The 16,725-nt window shown below is 33.4% G+C and overlaps 1 protein-coding gene across 1 annotated transcript in view; it reads left to right on the top strand.

Annotated features, from left to right (window-relative positions):
- Positions 1-182: 182 nt before the first annotated feature.
- The window catches only part of HELRODRAFT_165806 (hypothetical protein), a gene marked incomplete at both ends in the record, with an annotated part of 17,413 nt that continues 870 nt past the window's right edge, over positions 183-16,725 (top strand). Inside the window, 31 exons of the mRNA XM_009032302.1 lie at positions 183-194; positions 449-574; positions 2,968-3,057; positions 3,527-3,621; positions 3,995-4,082; positions 4,197-4,259; positions 4,701-4,778; positions 5,164-5,248; positions 5,452-5,555; positions 5,736-5,868; positions 6,264-6,460; positions 6,652-6,819; positions 7,013-7,106; positions 7,298-7,374; positions 7,534-7,614; positions 7,810-7,895; positions 8,112-8,193; positions 8,638-8,744; positions 9,494-9,592; positions 9,719-9,863; positions 10,143-10,257; positions 10,425-10,594; positions 11,252-11,311; positions 11,449-11,534; positions 11,783-11,932; positions 12,169-12,236; positions 12,509-12,589; positions 13,756-13,797; positions 14,224-14,395; positions 15,636-15,817; positions 16,262-16,338. Coding sequence (XP_009030550.1) covers positions 183-194; positions 449-574; positions 2,968-3,057; positions 3,527-3,621; positions 3,995-4,082; positions 4,197-4,259; positions 4,701-4,778; positions 5,164-5,248; positions 5,452-5,555; positions 5,736-5,868; positions 6,264-6,460; positions 6,652-6,819; positions 7,013-7,106; positions 7,298-7,374; positions 7,534-7,614; positions 7,810-7,895; positions 8,112-8,193; positions 8,638-8,744; positions 9,494-9,592; positions 9,719-9,863; positions 10,143-10,257; positions 10,425-10,594; positions 11,252-11,311; positions 11,449-11,534; positions 11,783-11,932; positions 12,169-12,236; positions 12,509-12,589; positions 13,756-13,797; positions 14,224-14,395; positions 15,636-15,817; positions 16,262-16,338 — 3,213 coding nt within the window. The remainder of the gene's footprint in view (positions 195-448; positions 575-2,967; positions 3,058-3,526; positions 3,622-3,994; positions 4,083-4,196; positions 4,260-4,700; positions 4,779-5,163; positions 5,249-5,451; positions 5,556-5,735; positions 5,869-6,263; positions 6,461-6,651; positions 6,820-7,012; positions 7,107-7,297; positions 7,375-7,533; positions 7,615-7,809; positions 7,896-8,111; positions 8,194-8,637; positions 8,745-9,493; positions 9,593-9,718; positions 9,864-10,142; positions 10,258-10,424; positions 10,595-11,251; positions 11,312-11,448; positions 11,535-11,782; positions 11,933-12,168; positions 12,237-12,508; positions 12,590-13,755; positions 13,798-14,223; positions 14,396-15,635; positions 15,818-16,261; positions 16,339-16,725) is intronic.

Genomic DNA, 16,725 nt, shown 5'->3' on the forward strand with positions numbered 1-16,725 from the left:
GGATTGAAAATCAGATGCTCTAATTAATTTTTAATAAGAATAACAGTAATGTTAGATTGATTAGATGTTAATCTGATTTAAAATGATGGTCAAAGCTCAATACTAATAACTGATAAAACAAGGGATAACATTAGATAATAACTTCTAATTTTAATCTAACTAACTAATCTAATCCTCAAATGATGGTTAATAAGGTTTTTTCAATCTTCATTTTAAAAACAGTATTTATAATTTTCTGTTTACAATTTACATTTGTTGAAATTTGTTTAATCAATGAATTAATTTATATATTTTTAAAAATATATATTAATCAAATCATTTATATTAATTAGTTATTTATTTGTTTAAAATAAAATAAAATAAACTAGTCAGCAAAACATTTTGCATTTATAATTTTACTAATGGTAATTAATAATTTGTTAATTTAATTCTTTTCTGAATTGAACAGCCATACCACTGGCAAAGTCACAATGTGAAGCAGAGTGGTGTCGAGGACATGGTCCTCTTGCAGAAGATCAATGAAGCTGCCATTGTGGAAAATCTCAAGAAAAGATTCATGGATGACTGCATATACGTTAGTTCCTCTAACTAACAATAATGACTATCCCATCATTGCAAAAAATTGATTAGGCATTAATTTATCATAGATATAATGAATTAATGTTGTATTACATTATGAACTTTAAGATAGAAAGTAATGATGATAATTAACTTAATGTAATTTTAGATTTTTCAATCATAATCACTGCAGTTATTCTCTTAATGCTAGAGATATGTTATTTTAGTTGTATTCCTGTTATGTTTATGAGTTTTGTTCCTTATTCATCATAGTTTTTGTCTTATGAAATTTATTTTTCTACAATATTTTGTTTTTCATTTCCAATGGTCATGCTTATGGCTTCCATACTCATATTTAACTTGTATTATAATAAAATTAAAATATTGGTAAGGGGTTTATTACTTATAGAACTAACATTCATCTTGTTTCTACGAATGGATTTCTTCAAGTTTTATTTAATAAAAATAGAAAAGGGAAAAACTCAGAGGAATTATGTTTGACTTGCATAGGAGGACTTCAAACATGTTTCTCAGTTTCATGTTTTTGATGATATGTGTTCAGTGAAGCTGTCACAGACATCAATAAAATTATCAAATAGCTAGCTGTATTGTATTATTTATTATGTTATTTTTTGATCAATTGCAATTAAACTAGAAAATTATTTTAATTTCTCTATCATAATTGCTGTATAGCTTATTGCTGCTGGGGTTTTGCTTCAGCGTATTGGTAATTATTGATGAAATGTTTTCTAATGTCATGTATATATATAATACATTTATTTATAAATTCTGTTCCTTGTTATGCAACATCTTCTAATTCACACCAAGCAAAACTTCCTGCTAATATGGATTGCGTGCATTTAGAGTACAACAGAGCTGCCAACTCCCTGCCAGTTTAAACTTGATCTGATTATTTTGTTTTATTTTTTGATGATTACTTACTTGTTCTTCAGATTCAGATCTTAAAATTTTCTAACATTTAAATCGTCTACTTCATTGTACAGACTTGTGTGCATCTTTCCAGTTAATGAAAATAATTCTACACTCTGTCAATTCAAAAATATTTTCTCATCACCTTTCTCATTTGCATTCCAGCTCCAATCCTTTTTATTAACAAAAATATTAGAATCAGATGGTATCACTTACTTTCAACATTTCCTCTCTAATCAGAATTTCGTTTTCTGCTTGTTTCACAGATACATTAACATATGCAGAATCATAAATTCTCAATTTTGACCTTCTGTTGAAGTGTTCAAACTTTTTTCAATAGTTAGTTACACATTTAAGAGCATGCACCTGAAAAGCCAGAAGGACAAGAGCTGCTATATCTTCTTTTGCACATTCGATATTTGAACTGTACATGAATTTTAAAAACTGCTAGCTTTTGTAAAACTATTATTTTATAAGTGCTTTACAAAAGAAGCTCACAAGCTATATCTCCTATTGTTAATAATTTCCTAGATGGAGGTTACAATTATGAACGCATGCAACTGTTTCTGTATTAACTGTTTCTGTATTAAAGCATGCAACTGTTTCCTTATTAGCTTTCCACTATTGCTTGCCAGTGTTAATGCACGTGGCATCCATCCATCACAGCAGACAGTCAGGCGTTTGAATCAACACTACAACTCCTTATGGTTTTGCATTGTTGACATGGCTCTTCAACTTTAAGGAATTTTAATTTTTACAATGACTACGCTGTGAATTACTATTCTTTTTTTCAAAAACTATATTATCAAATTTTTTTATTTTATCTGCAGTATGCACTTATTTCAGTGTTCAAACTTTTTATAATTATGTGTTAGTATGTTGAACACAATTTTTATCACAAACCTTATTTCTAACAGCAAATAAAATTACAAAGCTGAACAATTCCATTTCTTTATTTGGTATTTAATTAAAAATTATTTAAATTTTATTTCTGGTTTTTTGGCAACCTTCTCATGCGATGTTTCATACTCGTGTCTGAATGAAATTGGAGCTTTCTCTGTTGCAAATTGTATTTATCTATATGCATGCACAAGTTTAATTTATTTATAGGCATGAACAAGTTTCATATGATCAAGATTTCTCAAGTTCTGCGAAGACTGCATTCAAATTTGTTTAATTATTGTTAAAACGACACCAATATGAGTTAAGTGATTCTGCTGTTTCCATAAACTATTTAATTTTCCAAAATACATCAACTAAAATTTATAGAGCGTCATGGAACATTGTGGGGTTAAATTGTTATAAAGAGTTTTCGTTGTGTTCCCGTCAACCGCTCTCACAAAAACACCAAGCTGATACATGTCTCATGCAATTAGCTCATTATGTGTGAAATTTAAAATTTAAAAAGATCCAATTGAAAAAATGTGTGTACTCACAATTTCTGAATTTCTAATGTTCATTCATTGACAACATTTTCAGACATACATTGGGCCGGTGTTGATATCTGTGAACCCTTTCAAAAATCTTCCCATCTATTCTGATAAGGAGATTGACCAGTATCGAGGAGCTGTGAGTTTTTCTGTTGATGTTGTTGTTGATGTTGTTGATGATATCTGTTTGTTGATTGTTACAGAAACACACATCACATAGGTATACATCTTTTTTGATTGCAATGTTTTGTCAAAAAATTCATGATATATTTGTGCGCAGTTTTTAGTAGAGGTTTTTGTTACCTTTATAAATTATAGCTGAGATTATTTATATTTGTAAAGAGTTTTAACGTGATTGTAAAGATCTATTATGTAGTCTGTAAAGATTTGTAATGTGATTGAAAAGATTTGTAACAGGATTGTAAAGATTTGTAATGTGATTGTAAAGATTTGTAATGTATGTGCAAAGATTTGAGATGCATGTGTTCAGATTTGTGATGAGTTTTTTTTAAATTTGTAGTATGATTGTAAAGATTTATGATGTACTTGTATTGTGTATGTGTAAAGATTTGTAATGTGATTGTAAAGATTTGTAATTTATTTACCAGGCTTCTTACGAAAATGCCCCACATGTATTTGCCCTGAGTGACTCCATGTATAGGAACATGGTGATCGACACTGAAAATCAATGTGTCATCATCAGGTTAACTAAAATGGAGATAGATATTTTTTTATGTCATATTCATCTTATATTTATTACTTATTTTTTTAAACTGTTGCTACGTAAGTGCGAGAAAAATTGTTAACGTTGCTAATGTTTTCAATCATTTCAACTTTTTTTCTTCAGTTGTCCATTTACTTTTTTTATTGTTTTTCTATTTCTTATTTTTTCTAATTTGCCAGTCTGTCACAGTTTTGAAATATAACAATTACTATTAATGTTTTAATTGGTTTAAAATTTTATTTTAATGTCATCATGTTTAATTTATTGTCAAACAACAAATAAACACACGTACAAACGCGCACACACAAACACACGCATGTGAAGTTTGTAACACTTATGAAATGAACAACAGTGGAGAGTCAGGTGCTGGCAAGACGGTGGCAGCCAAGCACATTATGAACTACATTGCTAAGGTCTCCGGCGGTGGATCCACTGTTCAGGTTGTCATCAGAGGTTTTTGTTTGTCGTTCTCATTGCAATTTTAATTGCTCTCATCAGAGTCTTCATCAATTTCATTATTGAGGATGAATTTTTCAAATAAATTTTTCAACTAGAGAGTGAAAGAGATAATTCTAGAATCGAATCCTTTATTGGAGGCGTTTGGAAATGCAAAAACTGTCAGGAACAACAATTCTAGTAGATTTGTTCGTTCGTTTGTTTGTTTGTTTGTTCGTCTTTTCGTTTGTTTGTTCGTTCGTTTATTTGTTTGTTAATTTGTTCATTGTGTGTGTTGGATTAGTTTTTTATTTAGTTGTTTGTTTTATTTATTTGTTCATTTGTCTGTTCGTATGTTTGTTTATTTGTTTGTTTAGTTATTCAGCTGTTCTTGTTCAGCTGTTTTTGTTCATTTGTTTGCTTGTTTGTTTTTTCGTTTATCCATATTTTGAAAGTATATTGCAGATGTTGGTGATTTTTTTGAATTATTTAACTTTGACTTGCTCTCGAAAGTACATAATGTTTAAATGATCAACACTCTCCGAGCAGACGGACATTTCAAGTGCTTGCCATGTTTGCTTAACATGCAAATTAAATAAATTGTTCTGTTGAAATTGAAATAGGGCAAGTATGTTGAGATGCAGTTCAGCAAGGGTGGAGAGCCCATTGGGGGACATATTTCTAACTTCCTACTCGAGAAAGTTCGTTCGACACCCTCTTCCGTTTTTTTCATGTTTTTTTTGTTATTCATCAATTCCGGTATTCATAATTTTTATTATTTTCTGCTTCGTTGCAACTAATTGTTTTCTGACGAAATCAGTCAATGTAATTTAGTTTTTTTCACGAGATAAGCTTGGCGACTAAGTTGTAGTCAAAGTTGGATATATCTATGTTTTTAAAGTTGTTTGTTGTTTTTGATGCACTATCTTTCATTTATTTCACTCTACTTGGTTATACATTGTTTAGAACATTCAAAATAGATCTGCATGTTGTTGGTTAAGATGCACAGTTTTATAATCAATCGTCATGTGACCACCACAAAAATGACCACCACAAAAATAACCACCACAAAAATGATCATCACAGTCGAGACTTGTTCTTCAGAACACAAATGAGCGATCATTCCACATCTTCTACCAACTTATTTCTGGGGCCAGTGCGGAACTACAAGGTTTATATTGTTTTGTCTTTGCATCAGATGACATTGCAGTCTATAGAAATTTTGCAATTGAATCAACACTAATTAATTTTTGCTAGAATTATGGAAATATTTAATGTTTAAATTTATTCTTTCCAGTTCCTCAAATAAAATGCTTTCATTTATTTATATTAACTTATTTTACCATTGTTTTTCTGATGTTTCATGACCTTCAGAGAGCCTGGGTCTCACATCACCCGACTACTTCTTCTACCTCAACCAGAGTGGTACTTACAAAGTTGATGGCATTGATGACGTCAAAGATTTTCAGGACACTAATGTATGTATGCACTCGTTTCAATTGCTTTCTGTTCTTTTTTGATAAACTGTTCATTAAATGATACCATCGCAGTAAACTCTTTTAATAAAATGTAAAGTTGATGATAACTTTTTCAAATTTTGGAAGAGTTAAACGCTAAGCATATCTAATTGCAACAACGCTAATGTGATATTAATGCAGCACGCGATGAGTGTGATGGGCATGTCTGAAACGGACCAGTTCAACGTGATGTCGTTGACAGCGGCCATCCTCCATCTCGGCAACATCTTCTTCCAGGAGCTCAACAATTATGCTGCTATCCAGAGTCCTGAATGTTTGTGTTGTTTTTCTTCTAATATTTTTTTCTTTTCCAGTGCTGTATGCCAGAAATCGTGTCATGGATTGTTAATTTACTTTCTGTAGACTTGCGTTATGTTGAGTTGAATTGTTTTGTGTCGCATTGCACTGCATCATTTTGCTTTTGCCTGGTCATGTTGGGTTTAATGACTAATTTTTTATATTAATTAGTTTTATACATTTCATTCCACTTTTGGAATGTAGATATTTCTTTTCACTATGGTAGTCATCTTAAATTCAATTCTAGCTTGAAGATATTAGTTAATAGTATTTGTATTCTCTTATGCCTCGCAGTCTTTTTCACATTTGTAATTTATACGGTTTACTTGTTGCTATTTTTTTTCAAAATTATTCACTTTATAACCTTAACAGTTCTTCAGTTTCCTGCATACTTGCTGGGAATTTCCATAGAGGACCTGACGGCGAAACTGACCAGCAGGGTGATGGACAGCAAGTGGGCCGGCAAGACGGAAAACATCAACGTCACCCTGAACCCCGAACAAGCCAGCCACACCAGGGATGCCCTCGCTAAGGCCTTGTACTATCGACTGTTTGATTATTTGGTGGAGGTGGGTGAATGTTCGATTGTTTGTAGGAAGCGATTTTTTGAGACATTTATATGTTAGGTTAGGTTACTTTACCGTCATAACTTGTTATATTACTCATTTCATTTCACGCAAAACATTAGGTTTTTAACTTGCTTACTTCAATGTTACATTAGCACTAGCTTTAGCGCTTATTGAAATTTACATTGCAACAGACGGTGAACCAGGCGATGGTGAGCAGTCAGGAGATCATGAATGTCGGCATTCTCGATATTTACGGGTTTGAAATATTCCAAAAAAATGGTTTCGAGCAGTTCTGCATCAATTACGTCAACGAGAAACTTCAGCAGATTTTTATCGAGTTGACACTGAAAGCAGAACAGGTATGTTGATGATATTGCTTACTGCAATTATTACGGACGTGATTGTTACTGCTGGTTCTGGCATATTTGTCATAAAGATGAGTTTTTAAGATGATCTGCTCTACATTCGACAAAAATATGAGAAATGAACTTATTAGTGACTGGCTCGTTTTTGTAACCCAACAACACATAATAATGTTGATCACTTCTGTAGGAAGAGTACGTGCAAGAAGGCATAAAGTGGATCCCAATAGAGTACTTCAACAACAAGATTGTCTGTGACCTCATTGAGTCGAAGCAACCCCCTGGTTAACATTCTTGTACTTCTTGATTTTTTCCCACAAATTATATCTTATTTGTTCATTTTAGGCATACAATTTGTGTTACTCTCTACCTTTGAACAGTTGTTCATTTAAAACCATTTTCATATTTATAACCATTATGAAATAACTAACTGACCACTGGCTGGCCAACTATAACTCATCCATCATCATCTCAGGTGTCATGTGCGTTCTTGACGACGTGTGCGCCACTATGCACGCCGTCTCTGAAGGAGTTGATGGCACACTCCTTGCCGTTGGTTTTGCAAATTTTTATAAAAATCTTATTCAAGTCTTTTCTGATAGATTTTATTTTTTTTTTATGAATGCAACCTGACAATTTATCTTTTATGACATAGTTGATGAATAATTTCAAGTGATCGGATGTGTTTTATTTTGATTTCAATATTATCAGAAATTGTCATCAGCCATAGGGAGTCACCAGCATTACCAGGGGGGTAGCTCGGATTTTATCATCCATCATTATGCCGGCAAGGTTTGTCAGTTAGGTCGTTTGTCGGTCATTAGTGTTTCTATATTTGATTCATATTTGTCTAAATAATTGGCATTTATGATGTTGTGATGAATTTTTCTCTCATCATAGCTATCCATCGTCACCATCGTAATCGCCACTCACCAGCCAGACGCTTCATTTTAGTTGCCTAGCAACATCATCATTAACGTTGAACAGGTGTCTTACACAGCAGAAGGATTTTGCGAGCGAAACAGGGATGTACTCTTTAGCGATCTCATCCTCTTGATGCAATCTTCAAATAAGTAGATGCTTACATTTCTTCGTTGATTGACAATTCATTCCAAAATATATCGTTACATTTTATTGATTCATTGTTCCCGCGTTATAATGCACTTTATATGGCCTTAATCTTATCGTTTTCATGTTATTATCACTTTGTTAGGCGTTGTTTCATTAATAATTTTTACAATTGTTACTGAAAAATTGCAATTAAAACCCTCCATCCATCATTCGGCCAGTCCATTCCTTGTCTCGTTGTTCCCCGAGGTGGTCAACACGAATGCCAAGTCGAGACCAACAACTGCCAGTTCTAAAATCAAGGTCTCATGTTTTTTGGTCGAAGACATTTTCGGTTTCATAGTTTATCGTTGGTTCGCTTTGTAATATTTCTCATTTTTTGAAGTGAATTGAATCTTTTTTATGCTTAATAAACGTTATTAGATAGTTCGGAAAGTTTGCCCATTGTTAGGTTTGATGAATTTTGTTGTAACTGCAAGAATTTTTAATAAAGTTTCAATAATATCTACGCCTGTTAATGAATTATTTAATATTGCTTGAGAAACGACTTTTACTATAATGCTGTATTTTTTACTTTCAATATCTTGATTGAGGTACAAAAATTGCAACTTTGAATATTGTATGATAATTGTTACTCAGTTATGATTACTTGCCAAACTGACTTGCACATCAGTTCACAAACAAACAAACAGACAAACAAGCAAGCAAACATACAAACAAACATACAAACAAAAAAACGCTGATCAGAGCCAGGCCAACAAACTCGTGGAGGCTCTTATGAAGTGCGTTCCGAACTACATCAGATGCATCAAGCCCAATGAAACTAAGCTGAGCAAAGATTGGGAGGAAAACAGGTGATTGTCGTCGCGATCACGTCATGACGTTTGTGATGGTTGCACGATGATAATAAAAATCTTAATGATGAAAAATGTAAAGACACGTAAAAAATGTTTATTGTATCTCCGTTCCAACCAGATCACTACACCATTCTATGCGAAACAAAATTGTATAAGACATGGCACTCATCTTGTCTGATCTGACTTAGCTAGCAAATTAATTTCAAATTGCCTCAAAAGTGTTCAGCACCTAAATACTAAATAAATATTATCTTTTCAAATTTTTATTAACTTTTCAAAAAGTTTGTAAAAATGGATAACATTCTAAAATGGGATTAACAGACCGCGATCATTCGTACTTGTGAGCGGCTCTCCAGCTTTCTAATGAAAAGCGCTACAGCACAAGCATTTCATATATTTACGCGCAAAATAAACGAAAAATCCTTTTGCATTTGAATCGAGTCATTCAAGTGCAGAAGATAGGTCACTTTATCACTCTGTCGCTATCCAGCTATCGTGTTTTTTTGACGAAATTTGATGATACTATTTTTGAATTTTCATTTTTCTTCAATTGTTATTAGTTACTTATTATCGTTTCAATATAAAATATTAAATTTCATCAATGAATTAAAAGTAGTTTAAAATCAAGAATAAGTGGAAGTTTTGATTGAGATATTTAGGTGGTTTTATGTGATGCTGGCAGCTGAATCATGGTGATGTGACGTTCATTGATAACTTGATGTTCATTGATGACTTGATGTTTGAAGGGTGAAGCATCAGGTGGAGTACCTGGGTCTGAAGGAAAATGTGAGGGTTCGTAGGGCTGGTTTCGCATACAGAAGAGTCTTCGATAAGTTCATTAAAAGGTTGACTGGTTTTTTTTTAATTAATTAATTGTTGGTTTTTATTTCATTCATAGTCTATAATAATTGTGCTTATTCAAGTTTTTCAGGGTTTTTCCAAGTTCCATTTATTTATTTTGTTCCGTTCAGGTATGCCATCCTCACGAAAGAGACGTGGCCCGAATGGCGGGGGGATCAAAAACAAGGAGTGCAGATCATCATGAGGAGTGTCAACATGGATCATGATCAGTTCCAACTTGGCAAGACAAAAGTTTTTGTTAAAAATCCAGAATCTGTTAGTATTCTGAATTTTTAAAGATTGTGGTTTACATTTTTTAAAAATTAATGAATCTATTTTATGATTAATTGTTTGAGTAGTTGAGGGTTTGAATGATTGATTAAATATTTAATTCATTGGTTGCCAGGCAATTGAATAAGTCATCGGATTGAATAAGTTTTAGACAGTCGATTGATCGATTTTCGATTCATTGATAATTTTAGCAGAATAAAATATCGGATTGTTAATAGCAAGAGATGTCATTATAGATATAATTATTATGAATTATTGCTGCAGCTCTTCTTGTTGGAGGAAGTGAGAGAGAGGAAGTTTGATGGGTACGCCAGGGTCATCCAGAAGATGTTCCGGAAGTGGAACGCTCAAAAGCAGTACATCAGACTGAAGAATGAGGGTTCTATTTCTTATAAAGAATTTTATTAATTTTTAGTCTTTTTCAAATTTCTATTTCGTTTTATCCTGATTTACGGTATGCTGATGTCTTGATGTGACCTCAAAAGTAATATTACATAGGAAGCATACTTTTAATGAACGATGCCGTTTGAATGTGACACTAAACAGCCTCAAGTCTCGTGTTAAATAAGAAGGAACGTCGTCGTTTCAGCATCGACCGATCATTTGTTGGGGACTACTTGGGACTTGAACACAAGCCAGGACTGCGAGCTCTTCTGGAAAGAAGGGAGATGGTGGAGTTTGCTGATGCAGTCAACAAATATGACAGGAGGTTCAAGGTAAGAGCTGTCGTTGCGGTTGTTCGGATCATATATTTTATTTGCAATGATTAATACGTAATAGGATATTATAACTTGATGTGTGTTGCTCGTTCATTGACTTGAAACAAAATTGTGGACCACAACGTGTGTCGGTGAAGAAGCTTCCACCAGATTGTGTCGTCGAAATAGTACTGACGTTCAATTTGCTTTTGAGTGTTATAATAATTTATAATATTAATTTGCGAAATACAAGTAACTTTTATATGATAAGCACATTTGAGATGTTCCTGTCAAGACTTCATTCATAGATTTTTTATTGTTCGCTTCGGCAAGTATGCAATGCAGGGTCTCTTTAGCTAGCAGAAAGTGGTTGCCAGTATTAAGTGTAGGAATTCTCTTATATGATGAGAAACGTTACTTACGATGCTTGCTGAATGCGAGTCTTTTGAGAGAGAAATCTAAGGCCAAAGCTGAACTAGCACGGACAGAGTTTCTGAGACATCTGCCAATATCATTCTTACAACGTAGGCTGATGGATAGACCCAACTGGGCTTGAAAATGTTGGTGAGGATGGAGAGGATGATAATAATAAATAAGCTAGTGGTATTTAATTCTATTGAAAATCAATCTCAACGTTGTAGCATTGTAACTGTCGTTATTTGAAATTTAAAACAGCCCTCCAAAAGAGATTTGATAATCACCAACAAGTTCTTCTACTTGATCGGCAGAGAGCAAGTTGGCTTTGTTTTGTTTTATTTAATTATTTTCAATTGCGGTGATGGTGATTTTCATGTTGGTGACATTGAAAGTAGTAAATTAATTTTGATTGAATGATTGATTGATTAAATATGATTGATTGATTGATTGGAAAGGTCAAGAAGGGTCCGCAAAAAGGTCAGGTCCTGGAAGTTATCAAGAGGAAGATTCCGTTGGAAGGCATCTCTCATTTTGCTCTCAGGTTCCCAGCTCTTAATATTCTGCTGTTACTTACTACAAAAGTTTAAACAACTTCAACACTTTTGCAAAAGCACGCACACACGCGGACACAGAATCACGCAAACAATTTTTCAACGTTTATATACAACTTTGTTTGAATATTATTATAAACATTGTTATACATGGAATATAACAGACATCCAGATATTATATATTCATGTACACCAGACAATGACAAAAGATCACATGCACACGCACACAACTTTGCAGCACGCGTCAAGATGACTTCTTTATATTGTATACATTGGACGACTACGCCAACCTGATGGAATGCACGTTCAAGACGGAAATGCTGTCAGTACTGAACAAACTCAGTACTGCTCAAGGGAGAGGAGCGTTGAAGATTCATTTCAACGACAGGTTGGTTTAGAAGTTGCTTTCATGTTTGCATTTGCTACAACTGCCATTTGTCAAATCTTATGAATTCTGTCCAATTAATTGGTCAAAGTTTTATTTTTATTTAATTGAAGAGTCAATTCGTTGAACCAAAATGTTTCCGTATTATCAAACAATTGTCTTCCTCAAAAAGTCAACATTTATTTTTTTTAAATATTTCACGCCATTCTTCGTTGACGTTCAAATTCGATTCAAATTAGCATAGAATATGTGACAAAAAAGGATAAGTTTTTTGGAGCCAGCAAGCTGACGGTGAAGTTTTCGTCAGGTCAGTTGATGCACCATTTTACAATCATCAATTTTCAATATATTAATTTTCAAACTTTTATTTGAAAAATTATTTAATTTCAAAGATTCTGTTCATTGTTAAAACTCGTCTAGAACCATTTGTTTTCAAACATTCGTTCTAAATTTATGATAGTAACTTGTGCAAAAAAGTTTTTTAACTGTTATCTAAATCGTGTCTGATTTTTTATAATTATCAATTGCAACCTCGCGGTGAATGAATGAGAATGAATCAAGTTGGAACACCCACGACAGGCGCAGGCAACATGGCCGTGCTGAAGCCATCCAGTAAGGTCCTGACTGTTAGCATTGGACCTGGTCTGCCAAAGGATTCTAGTTAGTCGTCGCCCGAGCTGTTGTTGATGGTTTTCGTTAATTCATTTTTTGTTTTTAATTTTGAAATGATGTAAAATAATTTGTTGTCGCTCTTTATTTTAACTAATAGTCGTTTAAGTTGTTTTGTTATTGTCCAATTTTGCTAGAAATGTTATGTTGTTTAATGTTCAAAGTTCTGTATCATCTACTCGACCAATTTTCTTTTATTCACTTGCAATTTTGCACGTCATCAAGCTCAATTTTTCTTAAATTTTGCAAGAAACCTTAACATGCTGGTAATTTCGTAAACAACGTGATAAATAGATTAAAAATATGTCATTCCAAAATAATTCATTTATTCAACAAAACAAGCTCTCCACTAAACTATCAATCTAACACATATTAATGGAATGTCAAACATATAACGAAAGCAGTAAAAAATACCAAATTCCAGAAGATATACACTCAATTTTCAAAAATATAGTAAGCCTAATATCATACATTAAGGCTGTAAACATTTTCAACAACATCTGTGAAAAGATCCACTGCAGAGATCAAAAGGCGTGATGATAGCCTATCAGAGCTTAAACGCCGAAAAAACTACAGAAAAAGAAGAAGAGTTTCGTTTACAACTTTGTTAAAAATTTGCCTAAATAATAACAAATGCACATCAGTTTGTGGTGGAATAGGGTAGAAATTATTTTCGCATTATTAATAATGTAAATTATTATTTTTTCACATCACCATGACCACAATGGGTATCATCATCATCAGTAACCTCATCCTAATTTTCGTCCTCATCATCATCATCGTCAGCATCGTCAGCATCATCATCATCATGACAGGACCTGGCCAGGTGAGCAAATTTCAGAGCAAGTCATCAGCAGCATCTCACGCTCCGAGCAAAACTTCATCTGTTCCTCCCAGACGGCCTGGTGATTAACAACAAAATGTTTTTTTACATACTGATCTATAAAAATGTTTTCGGTTCAGTTCAATATTATTTAATTTTTAAAACATAATTCAATCCTCCATTGTCTACTACTCTATTACGATTATTTTTCGCTTTTGATTTTATAGTCTTAAAATACAAGTATTGTTTCATTCGTGTGAAAATGGACAATTTTTGTACAAAATTTATAATCGATATTTAAATGTTGAATTTTATTAAATTTACCCACGCGCAGGCATCCCAGCGCCAGTGGCCCACAGGAACACACCTCCTCCAGGTTACTCCTCGTTTCCTTCTCTCTATCTTTCGTCATTCTTTAAAACATTGTTCTAAGCTGAATTCATAAGTTCAGTCTTATTATTCAAACTTTCGTGAACGCCTTTTACGAATAAACCCTGGCTTCCACGTTCCCACACTTTGAAGAGCCATCTTGATAACAAAACATATCATAACATAAAATAACATGACATAACATCTTAATCTGAGAATTTTAATGGGCTAGACGTAAAAAAGTTTCCCATATATTTAAGGAACTTAAATATATGTAAACTGTTGATATCACAGAAGATTTGCTGAAATAACTAACTTATCTTGATTATTTCGCTTTGAATCAATGCATTTTATCCTCCGTCCGTTTCTTAGTTTACTTGTCGTTATTGAGTTGATTTTTATATGGAGATTAATAAATTCACGATTTGGACAGTGAGCACACCAGTAAACAGTAATTCGAAGTTCCTGAGACAAATATCTGTTGACAAGAAGGTCCCTCATCTGCCCAACACCTCCCTACAAAAAGCTGCCAAGTCAAAAAGTCGAGTGAACAGGCCCGATGAAGATAAGTCTTACCTGCAGATTCCTGATCCTGGAGTTGCTGGGTCAGTTAGTTGCCGCCGGTGGTTGTGGTGGTGGTTGTAGTGGTGGTTCATTTGCTTGGTAATTTATGGCTTGCATAACTGGAGGATTAATTAAATTATTGACTGGTTGGTCGGCTGATGAATTGTTTGACTGATTCTTAGATTTTTGATTAGTAGATTTGGAAATAGAAAAGAATGTTTGTGAGTGGCATTGGACTGGTGGGAGTTTATTTTAAAATGCGCTAAGAACTGCAATTTTTTTTTACTATTAACCTCTCGTTTGAAACATTTTATAAACGAATGTTTCGCACGAGAAAAATATTTTTGAAAACGGTATACGCATTATTGTACGATATTTGCTGCTACATGAATGTCCTAAGATGATTTGCGACGTGCTATTTAAAGGCCGATTCTTGAGTTGGTTGGTTGGTTGGGAGTGTTCTATCTTTCAACTACGTATTTCTAAGTTAAATATAATAATAATAACAATATGTAAATAAATGTTCTTGACGGCGGTTTGAAGCGGGAAATCACTTCAACTTATCTTTAGAAACAACTTCTTGATGCAGTTGTCAATATTTGTGTGTTCACTGTTCATGATTGCAATTAGCCAAACGTGATAGCGAAGATTACGTCTTGACTGAATAAATACCTACATCCACATCATCAAATGCAATATCAACCAGCAGATAACCTATATAATTTTTTTTTTATTAATGCTTTCATTCCCAGGGGTCAAAAGTTGGTATCATCTAACAATCAAATTTGTTTTCGTCTATTAAAAATTATATTTGTCATAATAACTGTTTTTATTTCATTCACATCGCATTATTTATTAGCACTCGTTCAGTTAACAATTAAGTTTGATAGTCCTTTATTTTGAATTCGGTTGTCTGCACCATTGTGTTAGTGTTTAGGAATTTAGTTCATACTTTTTTTTGTCTTCTGTGCACTTTCTGAATCTTTTGCTTTCATCTTTTATTCATATTCAAGATATTTGTCAGCTCTTTTGCTTCATCTTAAATTTTTATTAAAATTGAAACTTCTTGAAAGGAATTGATTTAGTGAGATTTAATTTTTTCACTATTTAAAATAATAAATTATTAATAATAATTAATAAATAATTAACATAACAAGCGCAGATATTTGACTTGAGGAATTTTCATTGTTAATACATTGAATTTAATAAAAACTGTTAGGGTTTGTTAGATAAAAACTTTTGATTTCTGTGGTTCAATTTATTTGAATGTTCTTCCACTAGGGCCCAACGATTAAGCGGCCTCAACTCGAACAAACCATCTCCAGGCGGAGGCAAACCGAAACCGAAAGTGAAACCTCCAGTCGAAAATTACCAGAAGTACACGTGTCTGTACGCCTACGATGCTCAAGACACGGATGAGTTGAGCTTCAATCCCGGAGACGTCATCGAACTCATCAAGGAAGGTTCCTCGAATTAATAAGTTTTGTTGTTATTACAATGGACGACAGATTTTGCAAACAAGCGCGAAATAGTTTGCGTGGTAACAGTACAATACAATTACTATAACGTGGTCCACATACAAAGTTGAACTGTTACTAAGGTAGCAAATTAAAACAAATTTCTATTTTATTGGACGCCCAACATTGGAAATGACAAAAATATATAATGTTAAATCAAGTAAACTGAAAATGAGGTTTCTAATTTGAAAGGAATTTTCTAATGTTGGGAAGTTCAATCCACTCTGTCATGGTCACGTAAATAAGTACATAAATAAGTCTTAATTTAGACCGACAATAATATTTGCAAAATTTTCATTCAACCAGGGTGTCGCAGTCGGATGAAAAATAACCAACCGACTGCAAACAACTATTGATACTAACTAAATGTTTGAACTGTTAATTGCGCAGATGCTACCGGCTGGTGGACCGGTCGACTGAGGGGAAAGACGGGACTCTTCCCACACAATTACGTCGAAAAGTGTACCGTTTGAAATTCCCCATACGTGTGTGTGTGTGTGTGTGTGTGTGTGTGTGTGTGTGTGTGTGTGTGTGTGTGTGTGTGTGTGTGTGTGTGTGTGTGTGTGTGTGTGTGTGTGTGTGTGTGTGTGTGTGTGTGTGTGTGTGTGTGTGTGTGTGTAAACTGCTTGTTAACCAATGTATTTGTAACGTCATTCCTTTCTATTTACTGTTCAGTTATGTTCAGTTATGTATTTCATGATAAGCATATTTTAGTCTGTAAAAGCAATATATTTGACGGAAAATATTTTTAGGAGAGAGGGATTGTTCGTTTATACCAATGGACTGTGTATTAAAGGTGGATCCCGATAGTTTAATGGAACATGTACATATGCGTAATATGCTAATGACCCTTT

The sequence above is a fragment of the Helobdella robusta genome (genome assembly GCF_000326865.2).
Source record: "Helobdella robusta unplaced genomic scaffold HELROscaffold_8, whole genome shotgun sequence".
Lineage (NCBI taxonomy): Eukaryota > Metazoa > Annelida > Clitellata > Rhynchobdellida > Glossiphoniidae > Helobdella > Helobdella robusta.